Source organism: Siphateles boraxobius, unplaced genomic scaffold, assembly GCF_051911475.1.
Source record: "Siphateles boraxobius isolate OS27281-9 unplaced genomic scaffold, OSU_SipBor_1 8, whole genome shotgun sequence".
In the NCBI taxonomy this organism is placed as follows: Eukaryota; Metazoa; Chordata; class Actinopteri; order Cypriniformes; family Leuciscidae; genus Siphateles; species Siphateles boraxobius.
In genome coordinates, this window is record NW_027509208.1 from 13791552 (window position 1) to 13807034 (window position 15483).

The 15483-nt window shown below is 38.9% G+C and overlaps 1 protein-coding gene across 2 annotated transcripts in view; it reads right to left on the reverse strand.

The window, feature by feature from the left end:
• fndc4a (fibronectin type III domain containing 4a) overlaps positions 1 to 15017 on the reverse strand; it is a 57011-nt gene extending 41994 nt beyond the window's left edge. The window contains exon 1 of one of the 2 annotated variants that reach the window (XM_077219699.1): positions 11709 to 12196. In XM_077219699.1, the coding sequence (XP_077075814.1) occupies positions 11709 to 11784 (76 nt within the window). In that variant the 5' untranslated portion in view covers positions 11785 to 12196. Of the gene's footprint in view, positions 1 to 11708; positions 12197 to 14828 lie in introns of those variants that run through there. The other variant, XM_077219700.1, reaches the window with a different exon arrangement.
• Between the last annotated feature and the right edge of the window lie 466 nt (positions 15018 to 15483).

Consider the following 15483-nt stretch of genomic DNA (forward strand, 5'->3'; position numbering starts at 1 on the left):
GATATTTTGCAAGAGCAACATGATTGTAAGTATGGGGTTTACAGGTATATCCACCTTATTTTTGAAGTCAGTGCTATTGTAACTTGAATATGCAAGGGTTCCAGTGCCATCCACTTCTGGTAATTTTAGCTGTAGGCTACAAAAACAGTCTGTTATGTTGCTTGATATTGCAAACTTTATTATTTTAGTATTTTAATGTATTATGGTAATAATACGTTAAATTGTGTCTCATGGTGGAGAGTGATGAGATACTTTGTAGACTGTGCTCACTCAAAGGCTGGCTGTCCAAGTGGTGTTCGCAAAATAATATAGAATTCAAAGTTTTTGGGGCAGACCTGACCTGTTGAAAAGAGATGGTATTCATCCCTCCTGGAATGGTGCTGCTCTTCTCTCTAGTAATACGGCATATAGTCTTAAAACTCAAACATGACAATCTGGGGCTCAGGTCAGGAAGCAGACAGACTGGCTAAACCGACCTTCTGCTAGCTGTCTCACGTCACTGAGGTCAGATAAATCCCATCACATAGAGACTCTTTCACCTAGATATCATCATATAGAGACTGTGTCTGTTCCCCGAATTAGGACATACAAAAAACCCATTTAAGGGTAAAATGTAATTGATGTTCAACAAATAAAAAGCAGATATAATACAGATGAAAAAATGATAAAGCTCAGGTTGCTGAATATTCGATCCCTTACTTCAAAAGCGCTTATTGTTAATGATATGATTACAGATTATCACCTAGATGTGCTGTGTTTGACAGAAACCTGGCTAAAACCAGACAATTACATTACTTTAAATTAGTCCACCCCGCAAGATAACTGTTATAAACACGAGTCTTGGCTGAAAGGCAAAGGGGGAGGTGTTGCTGTGATTTATAGTAATATCTTCAGAATTACTGAGAAGTCTAGTTTTAAATATAATTCTTTTGAGGTGTTGGTGCTTAATGTAACACTATAGTGTAAATGATAAATCACACTGATATTTTTGCTGGCTATTGTATACAGGCCACCATGGTACCATACAGACTTTATCAAAGAATTTGCTGATTTTCTATCAGAGTTAGTACTGGCTGCAGATAAAGTCCTAATTGTTGGTGATTTTAATATACGTGTAGATAACGAAAAAAATGCATTGGCATAGGCATTTAAAGACATTCTGAACTCTATTGGAGTTAGACAACACGAGTCAGGACCTACTCATTGTCGTAATCATACTCTAGATTTAATATTAGGCTATCGCATGGAATCAATGTTGATGCCGATGAAATTCTACAGCAGTGCGATGACATCTCAGATCATTATCTAGTCTTGGCACTTTAAAAGCATCTAGGGTTGTGCTAGAGAGATATTTGGAGGAAACACATACAGATGCAAAAAGGCATAAGCCTATGTCTATTCCGTCAGACATCCCACCTGTCAATCCACCAGAATACCAAATGGAGGTCTGTGCACCTAAGTGGAAAGAGATAGAGCAGGTTGTGAGAAAGGCAAGGGCTTCATCATCTCCAGGGCCTAATGGAGTTCCGTACAGAGTGTACAAGAGTGCTTCAGGAGTTCTACGAATTCTGTGGAAATTGATAAAAGTGGCTTGGGAAAAGCAGGTTGTACCTAGAGCATGGCGCAGAGCAGGCGGAGTCTTTATACCCAAAGAAAAAGATGCTACAAGCATCAGTCAGTTTCGCCCTATTTCACTATTAAACGTCGAAGGAAAGATTTTCTTCAGCATTATTGCTCAGAGATTGTCAACCTACCTATTAAAGAATGGCTTCATTGACACTTCAGTTCAAAAAGCGGGCATTCCAGGATTCTCAGGATGCTTAGAACACATCAGTGTTATCTGGCAACGAATTCAATCAGCTAAAAAGGAGAGGAAGGAGCTCCACGTGACATTCCTGGATTTGGCTAATGCATATGGTTCAGTGCCACATGAGCTTCTTTGGGCATCATTTGATTTTTTCAGGGTACCGATGTCGATAACAAATTTAGTGAAAGCCTATTTTGGAGATTTGCAATTTAGTTTCTCAACTCCAGAATTCAGCACTACATGGCAATGCTTAGAGGTTGGAATAATGGCAGGATGCACCATTTCTCCACTGGCTTTTACCATGGCAATGGAAGTAATCATTAGGGCATCAAAATGGGTAGTAGGAGGAGAGCGCTTGGCTTCTGGGATGCGACTACCACCAATCAGAGCATACATGGATGACATGACAACCATGACTACAACGGTAGCCTGCACTAATCGGTTATTGGGGAAGTTAACAGATAATATTGAATGGGCACGAATGCAATTTAAGCACTCTAAATCAAGGAGCATCTCCATAATTAAAGGCAAGGTAGTAGATAAAACATTCTTCATTAATGGTGAGGCAATACCAACAGTTTCTCAGAAGCCAGTGAAGAGTCTAGGGAGATGGTACGATGGGGATCTAAAGGACACAGTTCGAGTGGGAGAAGTTAGACGACAAGCAGTGGAAGGGTTGAAGAGCATAAACAGCTGTGCTCTACCAGGCAAACTGAAACTCTGGTGCTTTCAGTTTGGTCTACTGCCAAGGTTGCTGTGGCCACTGACTGTGTATGAGGTTTCTTTGACAACAGTGGATAAGCTGGAAGCGTTAATAAGTTCATACATCAGGAAATGGTTGGGAGTTCCACGCTGCCTCAGCAGAGTGGGACTTTATAGTAAAGGAGTATTGCAGCTGCCAGTCTCTGCTTTAACCGAGGAGTTTAAGTGTGCCAAGGTCAGACTGGAAATGACTTTAGCAGAGTCACGTGACAAATGCGTAAGGGAGACAGCCCCTGTGGTAAAAACTGGTAGAAAGTGATCAGCAAAGAAATCTGTAGTAGAGGCAAAGGCTGACCTTCAAATTGGGGATATCGTGGGACAGGTACAGCATGGAAGAGGGGGTTTTGGGCTCAGTTTAGTTCCTCCTAAATGGCACAAGGCAGGCCCAGCCCAAAGGAGGAAGCTGGTAGTCAACGAGGTGCGAAAGCAGGAGGAGAGGATGAGATGTATAAAGGCCATTTCCCAGGCCAAGCAGGGAGAGTGGATGAGATGGGAGAGTGTGGAACAACGCAAAATGGGCTGGCAAGACCTTTGGTCAATGGAAGAGAGTAGGATCAGTTTCCTTATTAGGGCAACATATGATGTTCTCCCATCACCGCAGAACCTAAACCTCTGGGTAGGAGAGGATCCATCTTGTCCTTTGTGTTCATCACCTGCCACATTAAGGCACATTTTGACAGGATGTAAGGTGGCTCTTAGCCAGGGTCGGTTTACTTGGCGCCATGACCAAGTATTGCGATGTTTGGCTTTAGCATTGGAAGGCAAGCGTAGTATGACCAATAAATTGCCGCCTGTTCTAGCAAAACATTACACGCAGAAGACAATATTCCTCCGCCCAGGCGAGCAACCACCAAGAAAAGGTGCTAACACCAATTCTCGCCCAGGACAACTGGAAGCTGCTAGGGACTGGAAGATGCTGGTTGATCTTGATCAACGGCTTATTTTTCCACCTGAGATTGCCACCACTAACCTACGGCCAGATATTGTTTTGTGGTCTGGATCAGCACGCATTGTTCAACTGATAGAGTTAACAGTGCCATGGGAGGATGCGGTAGATGAGGCATATGAGAGGAAGAAACTGCGGTATGCTCATCTGGCCACTGAAGCAGAACAGCGAGGATGGAGAGTCCAGGTTTATCCAGTGGAAGTGGGTTGTCGTGGTTTTGTGGCACACTCTACAACCCGGTTCCTCAGAGACGTCGGATTCAGTGGCCAAGAGTTGCGTCGTACAGTAAAGAACTTATCTGAAGCAGCAGAAAGGAGCAGCAACTGGCTGTGGTTGAGACGGAAAGATTCTAGCTGGCTGTGTACAGGCCGCCATGCTACGGTTTCGTAGAATTCTTGAAAACTTGAAATGTCTGTTGGTTTATTTGTATAGGTTGTATAGTATTTACAGTCATTACGTTCCTGTGTATATTGCGTGAATGACGGGTGGTTGGGCAGATATTGTGTTTTGCGGTAGGTGGTATGCCATACGGAACCGTTGCCACTGAAACTGCATATTAACGCACCAGTGGGGCTCGACAGCCTTAGTCAAACGGGTTGGCGCGTATGGTTGGGTTGCGGAGAGATTGTGAGATTGTGGTTAGGTCTCAGCAGCAACTGTTGGTTTATTTGTATAGGTTGTATAGTATTTACAGTCATTACGTTCCTGTATATATTGCGTGAATGACGGGTGGTTGGGCAGATATTGTGTTTTGTGGTAGGTGGTATGCCATACGGAACCGTTGCCACTGAAACTGCATATTAACGCACCAGTGGGGCTCGACAGCCTTAGTCAAACGGGTTGGCGCGTATGGTTGGGTTGCGGTGAGATTGTGGTTAGGTCTCAGCAGCAACTGTTGGTTTATTTGTATAGGTTGTATAGTATTTACAGTCATTACGTTCCTGTGTATATTGCGTGAATGACGGGTGGTTGGGCAGATATTGTGTTTTGTGGTAGGTGGTATGCCATACGGAACCGTTGCCACTGAAACTGCATATTAACGCACCAGTGGGGCTCGACAGCCTTAGTCAAACGGGTTGGCGAGTATGGTTGGGTTGCGGAGAGATTGTGAGATTGTGGTTAGGTCTCAGCAGCAAGAGGGAAGTAGAGGTCAGTAAGCTGGGCTGAGTTGAGTGGGGGACGGAGGGGGGTGACTCTGGGACGCCAGAGTCACTGTCGAGCCCTCTTGAGGTGTCGTGGGCTAGTCGACGAAACACTGAGGACGGAAGGTGCCCACTTGAAGACCCTAGAGATGTTCCCTACTCCGCTCAATCCAGAGGGTTGTTATGGGGGACCGCACTGTGGTTGCAGCCGTTGTGTGTGCTGACGCGCAATACACTGTATTAACACCAGACAGAAGATTCACGTCACTAGATGGAAAGAAGCGTAAATGGATGGAGAAGCATAGGTTACTGTAAAGCTACGTCTTAGTTGGTGATTATCTTGGCGAAAGCCGAGTACAAATCAGCATGAAGTTTTAACATCTACTCTCGTGTAACGGAAATCTTGTGTATACTTCATTTAGCCAAGGCTGCAAAGTCGACTCCGTGTTACAAATATGTTAGACCTATTACTTCTGCCACTAAAGATTGCTTTATTAATAATCTTCCTGATCAGTTTCATCTCCTCAGCATCCCATGTAGCTTAGAAGAACTCAATATTGTGACAGAAACTTTTGACTCTCTTTTTCAGCACTTCAGACACAATTGCTCCTTTGCGCTTAAAGAAGATTAAAGAAAATAGTCCAACGCAGTGGTACAATGAGCACACTCAGGCCCTTAAGATAGCAGACAGAAAAATGGAGCACAACTGGAAGAAAGAGTTTTTTTCGCATTTCATGGAAAGAGAGCACGATTGCGTACAGAGAAGCCTAACCCTTTCACACGTAAATTTAAAATATTCTAACTGATCCCCCAGCGTGAGTTTTTCAAGGCGACTGTTATTTAGAACCTGTAACTTTAATGTTTTCATGGTGACGCGTCATTGCTTGTCACGTGACATAGCGCAACCACAAAACAGCGCTGAATGAATGATGATTTGCTTTTTCCCTTTTTTATTCAAAATATTCACAATTTATTAGCTATAGCATGAAACACTGATTGTCAAATATGTGCAAGTGGATGTGTTTTGTTGTTCAAACACTTTTATAACGATTCTTATTTTAGCTGTATGCACGATGGGCTGCGCCATGTTAGTTTGTGCCACAGTTCAGAGAATCGGATCTGTTGGATTTACACCTCCACTTCTCACGAAATACATGAAAGTAAGTGGCCGGTCAACTGGGAGAAGAATAGGTTAAAATGTAAAGCTACTTACACAAGGTGTATCTGATATGAATAAAACGTGTCGTCTTATTATAATGGAAAGGATTATTATTTCCGCTTCTGGTGTAATCATACGTGCAAAAGCTGCTAGATCTTCTTATTTTTCAACCGTATTAGAAGAAAATAAACAAAACCCTAGGTTTTTATTTGAAACAGTTGCTAAATTAACTAAAAATAATAAAGCTTCAACCCCATATTTTTCAAAGCACAGCAGTAATAACTTTATGAACTTCTACTTACAAGATTGATAATATCAGGGAGAAAATTATAACTATGCAACTGTCTACTACACTATCGCACCAGGCAGTGCATTGTAGTCTCCCTGAGGAAAAATTTGATTCATTCCTTGCTATAGGAGAGGAAGAATTTTCTAAACTCATTAAATCATCTAAATCAACAACATGTATACCTTATACTGACTCAGCTATTGAAAGAGATACTTCCAGAGATCATATATCCTCTTCTTAATATCATTAATTCATCTTTTTCATTAAGAAACGTACCAAAAACTTTAAACCGTCTGTTAAAAAAACGCAACTTGATCCTACAGAATTAGTCAATTACAGGCACATCTCGAATCTACCATTTCTGTCAAAGATACTAGAAAAGGCAGTATCCTCACAACTATGTTTATTTTTAGATCTGCGAGGATTTCCAGTCAGGATTTAGACCGTACCATAGTACTGAGACAGCTTGCATTAGAGTAACAAATTATTTGCTCTTATCATCCGATCGTGATTGTATCTCTCTATTATTGTTACTCGTCTTAGTGCTGCATTTGATACCATCGACCACAACATTCTTTTAAATAGACTTATGTTATAAAATTATGAATAGACAACATAATAAAATTATGTTGGTGTTAGTGGAATTGCATTGGCATGGTTTAAATCAAAGTTATCTGACCATTATCAGTTTGTAGCAGTAGGCTAAATGAAGAGATGTCTTATCGATCAAAAGTTCAATATGGCGTACCACAAGGCTCAGTACTAGCACCGTTGCTGTTCACTCTCTACATCTACCCTTAGGAGATATCATTAGGAAGCATAGCATTAGTTTTAACTGTTATGCTGATGATACTCAGCTCTATATTTCTACACACCCTGATAAAACTTTCCAATTCACAGAATTAACAGAATGCATAGCTGATATAAAAAACTGAATGACTAGTAATTTCCTACTACTTAATTCTGAAAAAAACATAGATTCTAATTATTGGACAAAAAACTAGAATACTGTCTAACACTTGATGGCTGCTCTGTCAAGTCTTCGTCGTCAGTTAGGAACCTGGGTGTGCTCTTTGATACCAATCTTTCATTTGAAAGTATGTGTCTAGTATCTGTAAAGCCGCATTTGTGCATTGACCATATTAGCCCGGTTCTGTCAACACTGCATTGTCTCCTATATAAACATCATATAAATTATAAAATATTGCGTATTACTTACAAAGCACTAAAGTACTCCCCAGTACTTGGGCGAGCTCTTAACGCATTATAATCCGTCACGTCTATTGCGATCTCAAAATTCTGGCCAGTTGATAATACCTAGAATAACAAAATCGACTGTTGGTGGTAGATCCTTTTCCTATTTAGCACCAAAACTTTGGAACAGTCTTCCTAACATTGTCCGGGAAGCAGACACACTCTGTCAGTTAAAAACTAGACTAAAAACACATCTCTTTGACCTATCATACACATAATAGACTTCTATAACTCAATGTTAGGTTGCATAGATTAGGCCAGCCGGAACCGGGAACACTTCCCATAACTCCTGATGTACTGGTTACATCATAATAAGGATGGCGTCTACGCTAATATTATAGTCTCTCTGTTTATCCCGAGGTTTACTACAGTCCGCCGGATCCAGGCCGTATCCGGATCTGATGAAGGACCTGTGCCTGGACAAAACGACAATGCAGGCCTGACGTGTCAACTTGTCTCTCCCGTGTGAAGGCCTCCTTCCCTTCCCTTTACCTCTGTACAGATAAAACGTTGTCAGGACAATTCCAGTTCACGTGGCTACGCAGAAACAATACAAAAATTCAGTATTATACATTTTTCAAGGAACCTATTTCATAGAACCTATTTCAAGGTTTGCGTTCTCGAGCCACCGGGCACTGTTTTGTGCAAATGAGCAGCCGGATTGCATTAAGGGTTTTCTGTTAGAACGGTGTCGTGTAAGTGGCCCCTAAGTTAATAACTAATGAACGTTGCGACGGAAGTGAATCAATAAAAACTAACTTTAGCTAGACAACAACTTTATTCTAGAGCTGCTGTAAAGCCAAAACAATCTCTGTTACTTTAATTCCTATTATCACAGTAAAGCTGCTTTGAAACAAACTATAATGTTAAAAGCGCTATATAAATGAAGGTGACTTGACTTGATAAACACATTGGTTTGTAGCGCAAACAGTTTTACCATGTACTGCACTTTGTTATTCTTATTTAGCTCCACCTTATTTTGCAAAGCAGAAAGTAAGCTATTTTCTGTAAATGTGTGAGACTTCCAATTCACAGTGCACTAAATGGTAAAACTATTTGCGCTACAAACCAGTTTGCTAATAATTACGACAATACAATAACATAATTTGGCAATAATTATCAGTTTGCAATATCAAGCTGCATAACAAACAGTTTATTTACAGCCAAAAATGACACCAGAAGCCTCGTACATTCAAGTTTCAACTGGCCGCACACTCTTACGTTAAAAATTAGGATGATAGCAGCTAATGAATTTGGAGGCCTTGCACATTTACAGAAAATATCTTACTCCGTTGTTGCAAAATAAGGTGGATAAACTTACTTATTTTAGACAAATTTTTTTGATACTTATTTTAGACACAAAAGTTTTGGTTTCGGTTTCAGTTTTAGGCAGTTTTGTCTGGCTGTGTTCTCTAGTTCGGATCCTTGGTTGTTAATTGGATTCACGCGCCTGTTTTAGTTCAGTTGATTACCCTCCCTGTGTATTTAATGAGTTATTTGTGTTCATCACTCGGTTTCGTCAATGTTAACATATTCCATTCTTCTTTATTCTCCTGTATAGTAAATAAAGATTGTTCCATCAAGTCTCCAGTGCCTTGCATGTTAAAGCCACACGATTCGTGACAGTCAGTTACTTCTCTTTTTTTTCACAAACATACAAAGAGTCAGCTGAGCTACCACATGTCTCTTAGAGACACAACACACAATAGAGGCGTTTCATTCCTGAATGAATGAATCAGTGGGTTTGAAAGATTTGGTTGAATGAATGATTCAATGACTCACTCATAAGGAGTCGTTCCAAAAATGATAGGGCCTATTGAGTAGCTTACATTATTGACTGTATATTGCCAGTTACTATGTCTGATTTGCTTCATTAATAAAAATACTTCCAAACAAACCCAGACTGGCACATCTCAGTGCAACATGCAGTAGTGGTGTTTCAGCGTTGTACTTCTAAAGATGGATGCCATGCTGGCGTAATCATGAAACAAAAAGAATTGATGAAAAATCCCCACCACTAAATCACAAACCATCGGAGTAAATATCTCATATCTTCTGATAGTCAATGATTATTAATGAAATTACATTTATTTTTTAATCTTTATTAGATTTATTCATGTTTTTTTTTAATTACATTTTAATGTCCTTATTTCAAGGCAAAGCACTTGGTTTCACAGTGTAACATTAACATGTTTCATGTATATTTTTGTCTGTGAGCTTTCAAAAAACGAACAATTAAAATAAATCATCTAATTTATTATAAATATAATAAATCAATTGATTAATTTCATAATTATACACTGACGAATGAACCAAGTGTTTTATAAACGTGTAAATAGTTCATATGTTAATATTGCATGTTCTGTGTCTATCCAAAAATATCAAACTGTACATAACTTACACTTTATGGACAAATACCTACAAATACTAATGAGATCACACAGTCATGCCTTCCTGCTCCACCATATCACTGTGTACCACCTCATGCACTAGTGTCCACCTCATTTCCTTCTGACAATGACGTCCCTAGCTATGAAAACTCATTTGATTGGTTTGCAGGCTCTAGCAGTGATCCGTGAACACTTCACCTCCCTAGGTCCGCAAGAGATGGAATTGGACAGTGTGGCAGTTTAAGGTCAATGTAATTAGTGACCACAGTCCACCAGGTTTGGCCTGCCGATGCAATTTTCTTGTCACCTCAACACGGGCCAGATGAGGTGTTGGAAGTCGGACAATTTTTAACGGGCAGCCAATTTCAGCACAAATGCTCTGGATTTACACGACATGGCCAGAAGTATTAGAACACATGAACACCACACCCATATCTATGCTTGTTGAACATCTGATGGAAAGGTTTTCCATCCAGACAAAATAGCATCAGGTCTGTTCTGTCTGGCTCACAGTTGCTGTTTCAGTTTGTCTAATGGTGGTCATTGCGTTTCAAGTCTGCGTTTCACATGAATTTTATCATATAGAGTACATCTTTCTATTTTACCAGCATCAAATTTAGTCTTGATCGAACGTGACTTTAACCGAAAGTGAATTTGCTGTAGTATTTTGAGCAGTGCAGTGCTCTGGATGACATTATATACCTCTCTTTAAACTGAATCAAGTACAGTACATCTATTGTGCTGTATTCGCATTGGACATAACAGGTTGAATGCTTTTGTGTTGAGACTCTGTGCTTATGTTAAATGCATGAGTGTAATGGTTATTTAGTGTTATATGCACTTGTAAATTATTACTTTTAATATGGAGTTGTTGAGAATGAATATTGCACTATCCGGTTATGTTTTCTCTGACAGGTGTAATCTATTTTGCAAAAGGAGAGGCGTCCTGGTTTCAAAGGAGCAACTTTCAGCACTGGAAATGTTCATATTTCAGACAGAAACACTGTGCTTGTGAGAACAGAAGCACCAACTGCTGCCTTATCAAAGCTACCACAAAATCCCAGATGACTCAATGAGGAAAAAAGGGAAAGGATTAGAAAAATACCGGAAAATATGTTCCTGACATGCTTCCATGCCTTCAATTGCATGCATGAAAATTCAACAACAATTCTAAAGGAATACAAGAAAAGCTATTTTGTAAAAAATATGGCAGGATTTTACAATATTTAAGCTTTTGTGTAGCTCAAACAGTAAAGGTGCTAGCAACTCCAAATTCATGGCTTCGATTCCCAGGGAATACATGAACTTCTAAAATGTATACTGAATGCAATGTAAGTCGCTTTGGATTAAAGCATTTGCCAAAATGCATGTTAACAGTGATATTATAACACTGTCCTCAAAGCAAATCAAAGTAGGTGTTAGTTAATTTTCTGTAATACACTATGAACTTGTTTTTAATTAATCTTTAATTTAACCAATGCAATAGTGTCACAGAACACAACTGCAGCTCAGTGGTTGATTTTTATGTTTATCCTGACCAGAATTATATGGGGCATATAATCTCTTGATATAATCAAACTAATCTTTTACATTTCTTTGTAATAAATAGCATAACCACTCATCTTACTGTAACTACTTGGCAGGAATATGCTGAGAATTCAAACTGGTTTTAGTCTATTAATATCTTAACCAAAGCACAATTTGGTCAGCATGTTAACATTTGTATTTGTCTACGCCACATTAAAAGGATGCAAAATACAGGAGATCATAAATAAGTTTAAATTTTAACAATTAATGTAACTTATTTCATGGATTTTGCTCAAAGACGCACAAGCACAGGATCCAAGCAAGCCAGAAATGGTTCAGTTAATCTTATTTGAAGAAGCACACTTGTACCCATTCGATACAAGACAGAACACTGATTATCAGACAAATGTTTCATAGTAAGAATAAACTTACTTGCTCCCACCAGAAACATTTCACTACCGAAGAGCAACAGTCCGAATGAGTTAATAAGGACAAGAATGCGAGCCATGTCTCCACAAATGTCAAAGAATCCAAATGAATGTAGTTATCTTCTTTTGCTTCTAAACAGCTTTGATTATAGCAACATTATAAATGATTATCTATTCATCCAAATAAACACATCTTAAATAAAGTACAGTAAAAATCTCAGGATGGACATCATGTTCGCAAATCCTATTAAAACACGTGCCGGAACGTCCATGTCAGCTGCAGGTATAATGCTCACTTTCCATCGACTTCCAAAATAATTCCGTATTACTTCAAATTCATGCTCGATTCCTCCGAAACTGTGAGGAAGCGTCCAGTTCAATCTGAGGTTCGGAGGTGTTCAGATCTACCGCTCGTTCATGTCAGTGTTGATCTTGAGCGAGCTCGAGCGCGAGGCGATCAGCACCACGGTCAGCTCCAGCGCTGATGCGCGCGAACACGAGCCAGAGAGACCGCAGATACATTCATTTATGAATGCGCGCGCACCAAGACAAAGTGGAGATACCAGTGTAGTTACATTTCTCAATGAGATCCCTCATTCATTGCAAAGCCGTATCCATGCATTGACATGGATGAGGTATTTTTGGTTTTCCTCCATGAGAATCTTTTGTGAAAATCAGTGAAAATCAATACGGAAACTTTTTCAAAACACAGTACCCTATAAGGCCATAAGGTCATATTTTTACATACGTTTCTTTGTGTGCACTTCACCGAACACTTGTAAAGTATCTGAAAATGCAAAGTAAGAGGCCTCCGGTGCTTTGACCTTCACAAAAGTCTTCAGTAAAGTTCAATATGCTAAATCACAGTACAACTATCTGACAAAATTAAACTTAAGAGAGTGACATGGTTGAGTGCAATGAGTTTTAGCCTTCTATCTTATTCTAGAATTATAAAAAATTATGTCATATACACTTAAACAGAATGAAGGCTAAACATTCCAGACAGACCCAAAGACTCAGTATCCTGAGTTCATCTATGGCTGTATAGGTGCAATGGTAGAATCTAACATAGTGTGTTTGGTTGAATGCAATATTCTTTCTTTGTGCAGTTATGAATGCGCACACATGTAGTTTCTATGAAAAGGTTTAAAAAAAAACAGAATGGCATTCTGCATTTGTAATGAACTCTAAGAATTGAAATGGATGTGTCTCTCTCTTAACATATTTACAAGCCTTCACTTTCCAAATTGCATATTACGTACACAAATTAACCTAAATATATCAAGGACAAAAGACTGTTATACTTTAGCAGTACAGTCGATGTATGTTGTTTTTCTTTTATTCATAAATGATAAGTGCTTTGTGGAGAGAATAATAAATCTGCATTGTTTACTGGAGTTTATTTGAGCTACAAATTATAGTAAATAAACAATTGCTTTTTCAATAACATGATAAAGTAAGATTCCAATCAGGTTAGTCTTGAAATAGCTCTATGACAAATAATTCATTATCTTTGTACTTTAAACCAGAGGCAATAGCAAAGGCAATGATGGTCTCACCATTATAAATTATTATTATACTAGCCATGTAAAGGTAATTTACAGTCTGATTTGCTTTAAGGCTGTGGGTTGTAGTAGAACTGAAGATGAATGTACATCAATGAAAAGCAGTAGAAATGCTATTTCAAGTTGGTTTTAGTTAAAAATGAAAATGTTTCCAAAATCAATGGAATTGAGAAAGTAAATTCCCACAGTGTAAGAAATGCTTCACAACATTCTTCTCTATTTGTTTGGTAAACATAAAAGAATAAGCACGTACAGCTATTGATTTTTGCTGCAACAGGCTCTCTAGAGCTATCTAATTGTTTCAGTGAGAGGGAGAGAGAGACCATGGTCAATTCCATCACCAGAAAGGACAGTATTCTAGGTCACAGAAACATTAATATTTATGCAAGGATGTTTCTCCTATAGATTGATATTAGTCATCCACTGTCCTGACTCTGCAATCTGCAGTGTTGCTGTGTATATTTAGTCTCTCAATTTAATTGAATTACAAATCAGGAACTTCTCTGTAATATTCGTACTAGACTAAAATTAATATTATTAGAAAGGAATGAATTTATTCAAAAGGAAACTACAAAAAAAGATGGGGAATCGGACATGTTCCAGGCCTGATTTGAACCTGCATCATCTGCGTGAGCACCATTTATGCCTGAATATTGTTTAAATAATAGTTTTAAAATCAACATAAAAAGCTGTTCGCAAAATCTTTTTTTTTACTTATCTAATATATTTCAAAGAAATGAAATTGCGTCATTTTTGATTTCATGTTGACTGAATTCAAACATGTAAAAACTTCTGAGTTTCAATTTCAATATGCAACCGTTCTACACATTGGGGGGAAAACCACACCAGAACATTCTATGACAATAAAATAATGAAGGTAATTTGCAAGATGTGTTATATAGGAAATAACAAGCTACTTTTAAAATGGGTACTTTTGCAAGGCACTGTCATGAAACAAAGGCAGTTTGTTCAGTTTAGTCAGGTTTCTTGTAGGTAAGAGGAGAATACCCACCTGGATGCATTTTTAGAATGGGACAATAAATCAGATTTTATTCCTCCTTACTTCCTTGTTGCTTTGTATTCATAACACTCTCTTTCCACTGAGTATAGGAAGGAGGGAGTGACTGTGAGGAGAATATTTTAGTCTTCGATAAATGAAACGAAGCACAGTAAAGTCAACCTAAGGACAGAGGTTACTCAAGCGCATGTTACAAAAGACCCTTTTGGGTGTTGCTGCTACAGTACAGTCCCTGTTCATTTGGGTAAAACCTGTCTGCCTGTATCTTTTTCTTTTGTTGTTTTCAATGGCCTCGACTACCCTGCATGTTAGTAATTTAGACAATGTTACAGTATATAGAGACATGACACAAGCCTATTTCTGTTTGTAAGGCAGAATGACTGCAGGGAAGTCAGAGGCCCTGAAATGAACTTTATCAGAACAGAATTGTGGAGCAAAATGTTGACTCAAGTTCACAGTCAGACCACAAGCCTTGAGCTGCACGTGTTTGATACAGAGATAATAGGGATAGTTCACCTAAAAATGAAAATGTTATACTTACCCTAAGTAGTTCCAAAATCGTATGACGATTATGTTGTTTCAATACAGTTATGATTAATGAGGACTGGAGCGTTCCAACTTCCAAGCTTCAAAAAATATGAAAATGTGTCATAAAGTTGGTCCATGATGCGTTGTAAGTCTTCTAAAGTATGATACATTTGTGTGACAAACTGAAGATGAAATCTTGACCCTTGCCTCCACTTCATAAGTTAAAGGGTTAGTTCACCCAAAAATGAAAATGATGTCATTAATGACTCACCCTCATGTCGTTCCAAGCCCGTAAGACCTCCGTTCATCTTCGGAACACAGTTTAAGATATTTTAGATTTAGTCCGAGAGTTTTCTGTCCCTTCATTGAAAATCTATGTACGGTATACTGTCCTTGTTCAGAAAGGCAATAAAGACATCATCAAAGTAGTCCACGTGACCTCAGGGGGTTAGTTAGAATGTTTGTGAGAATACTAGAATACGAGAATACTTTTTGTGCGCAAAAACAAACATAAATAACGACTTTATTTCAACTATTCATTTCCTTCTCTTTGGGCCTCTAGTCAGTCACACGTAGGCTCACTATTGGCTGACGCTGGTCATGTGCGTGATGCGTATGACGTACAACAACAGAAGCGTACGCTATTACACTAGTGAACTGACTGACTT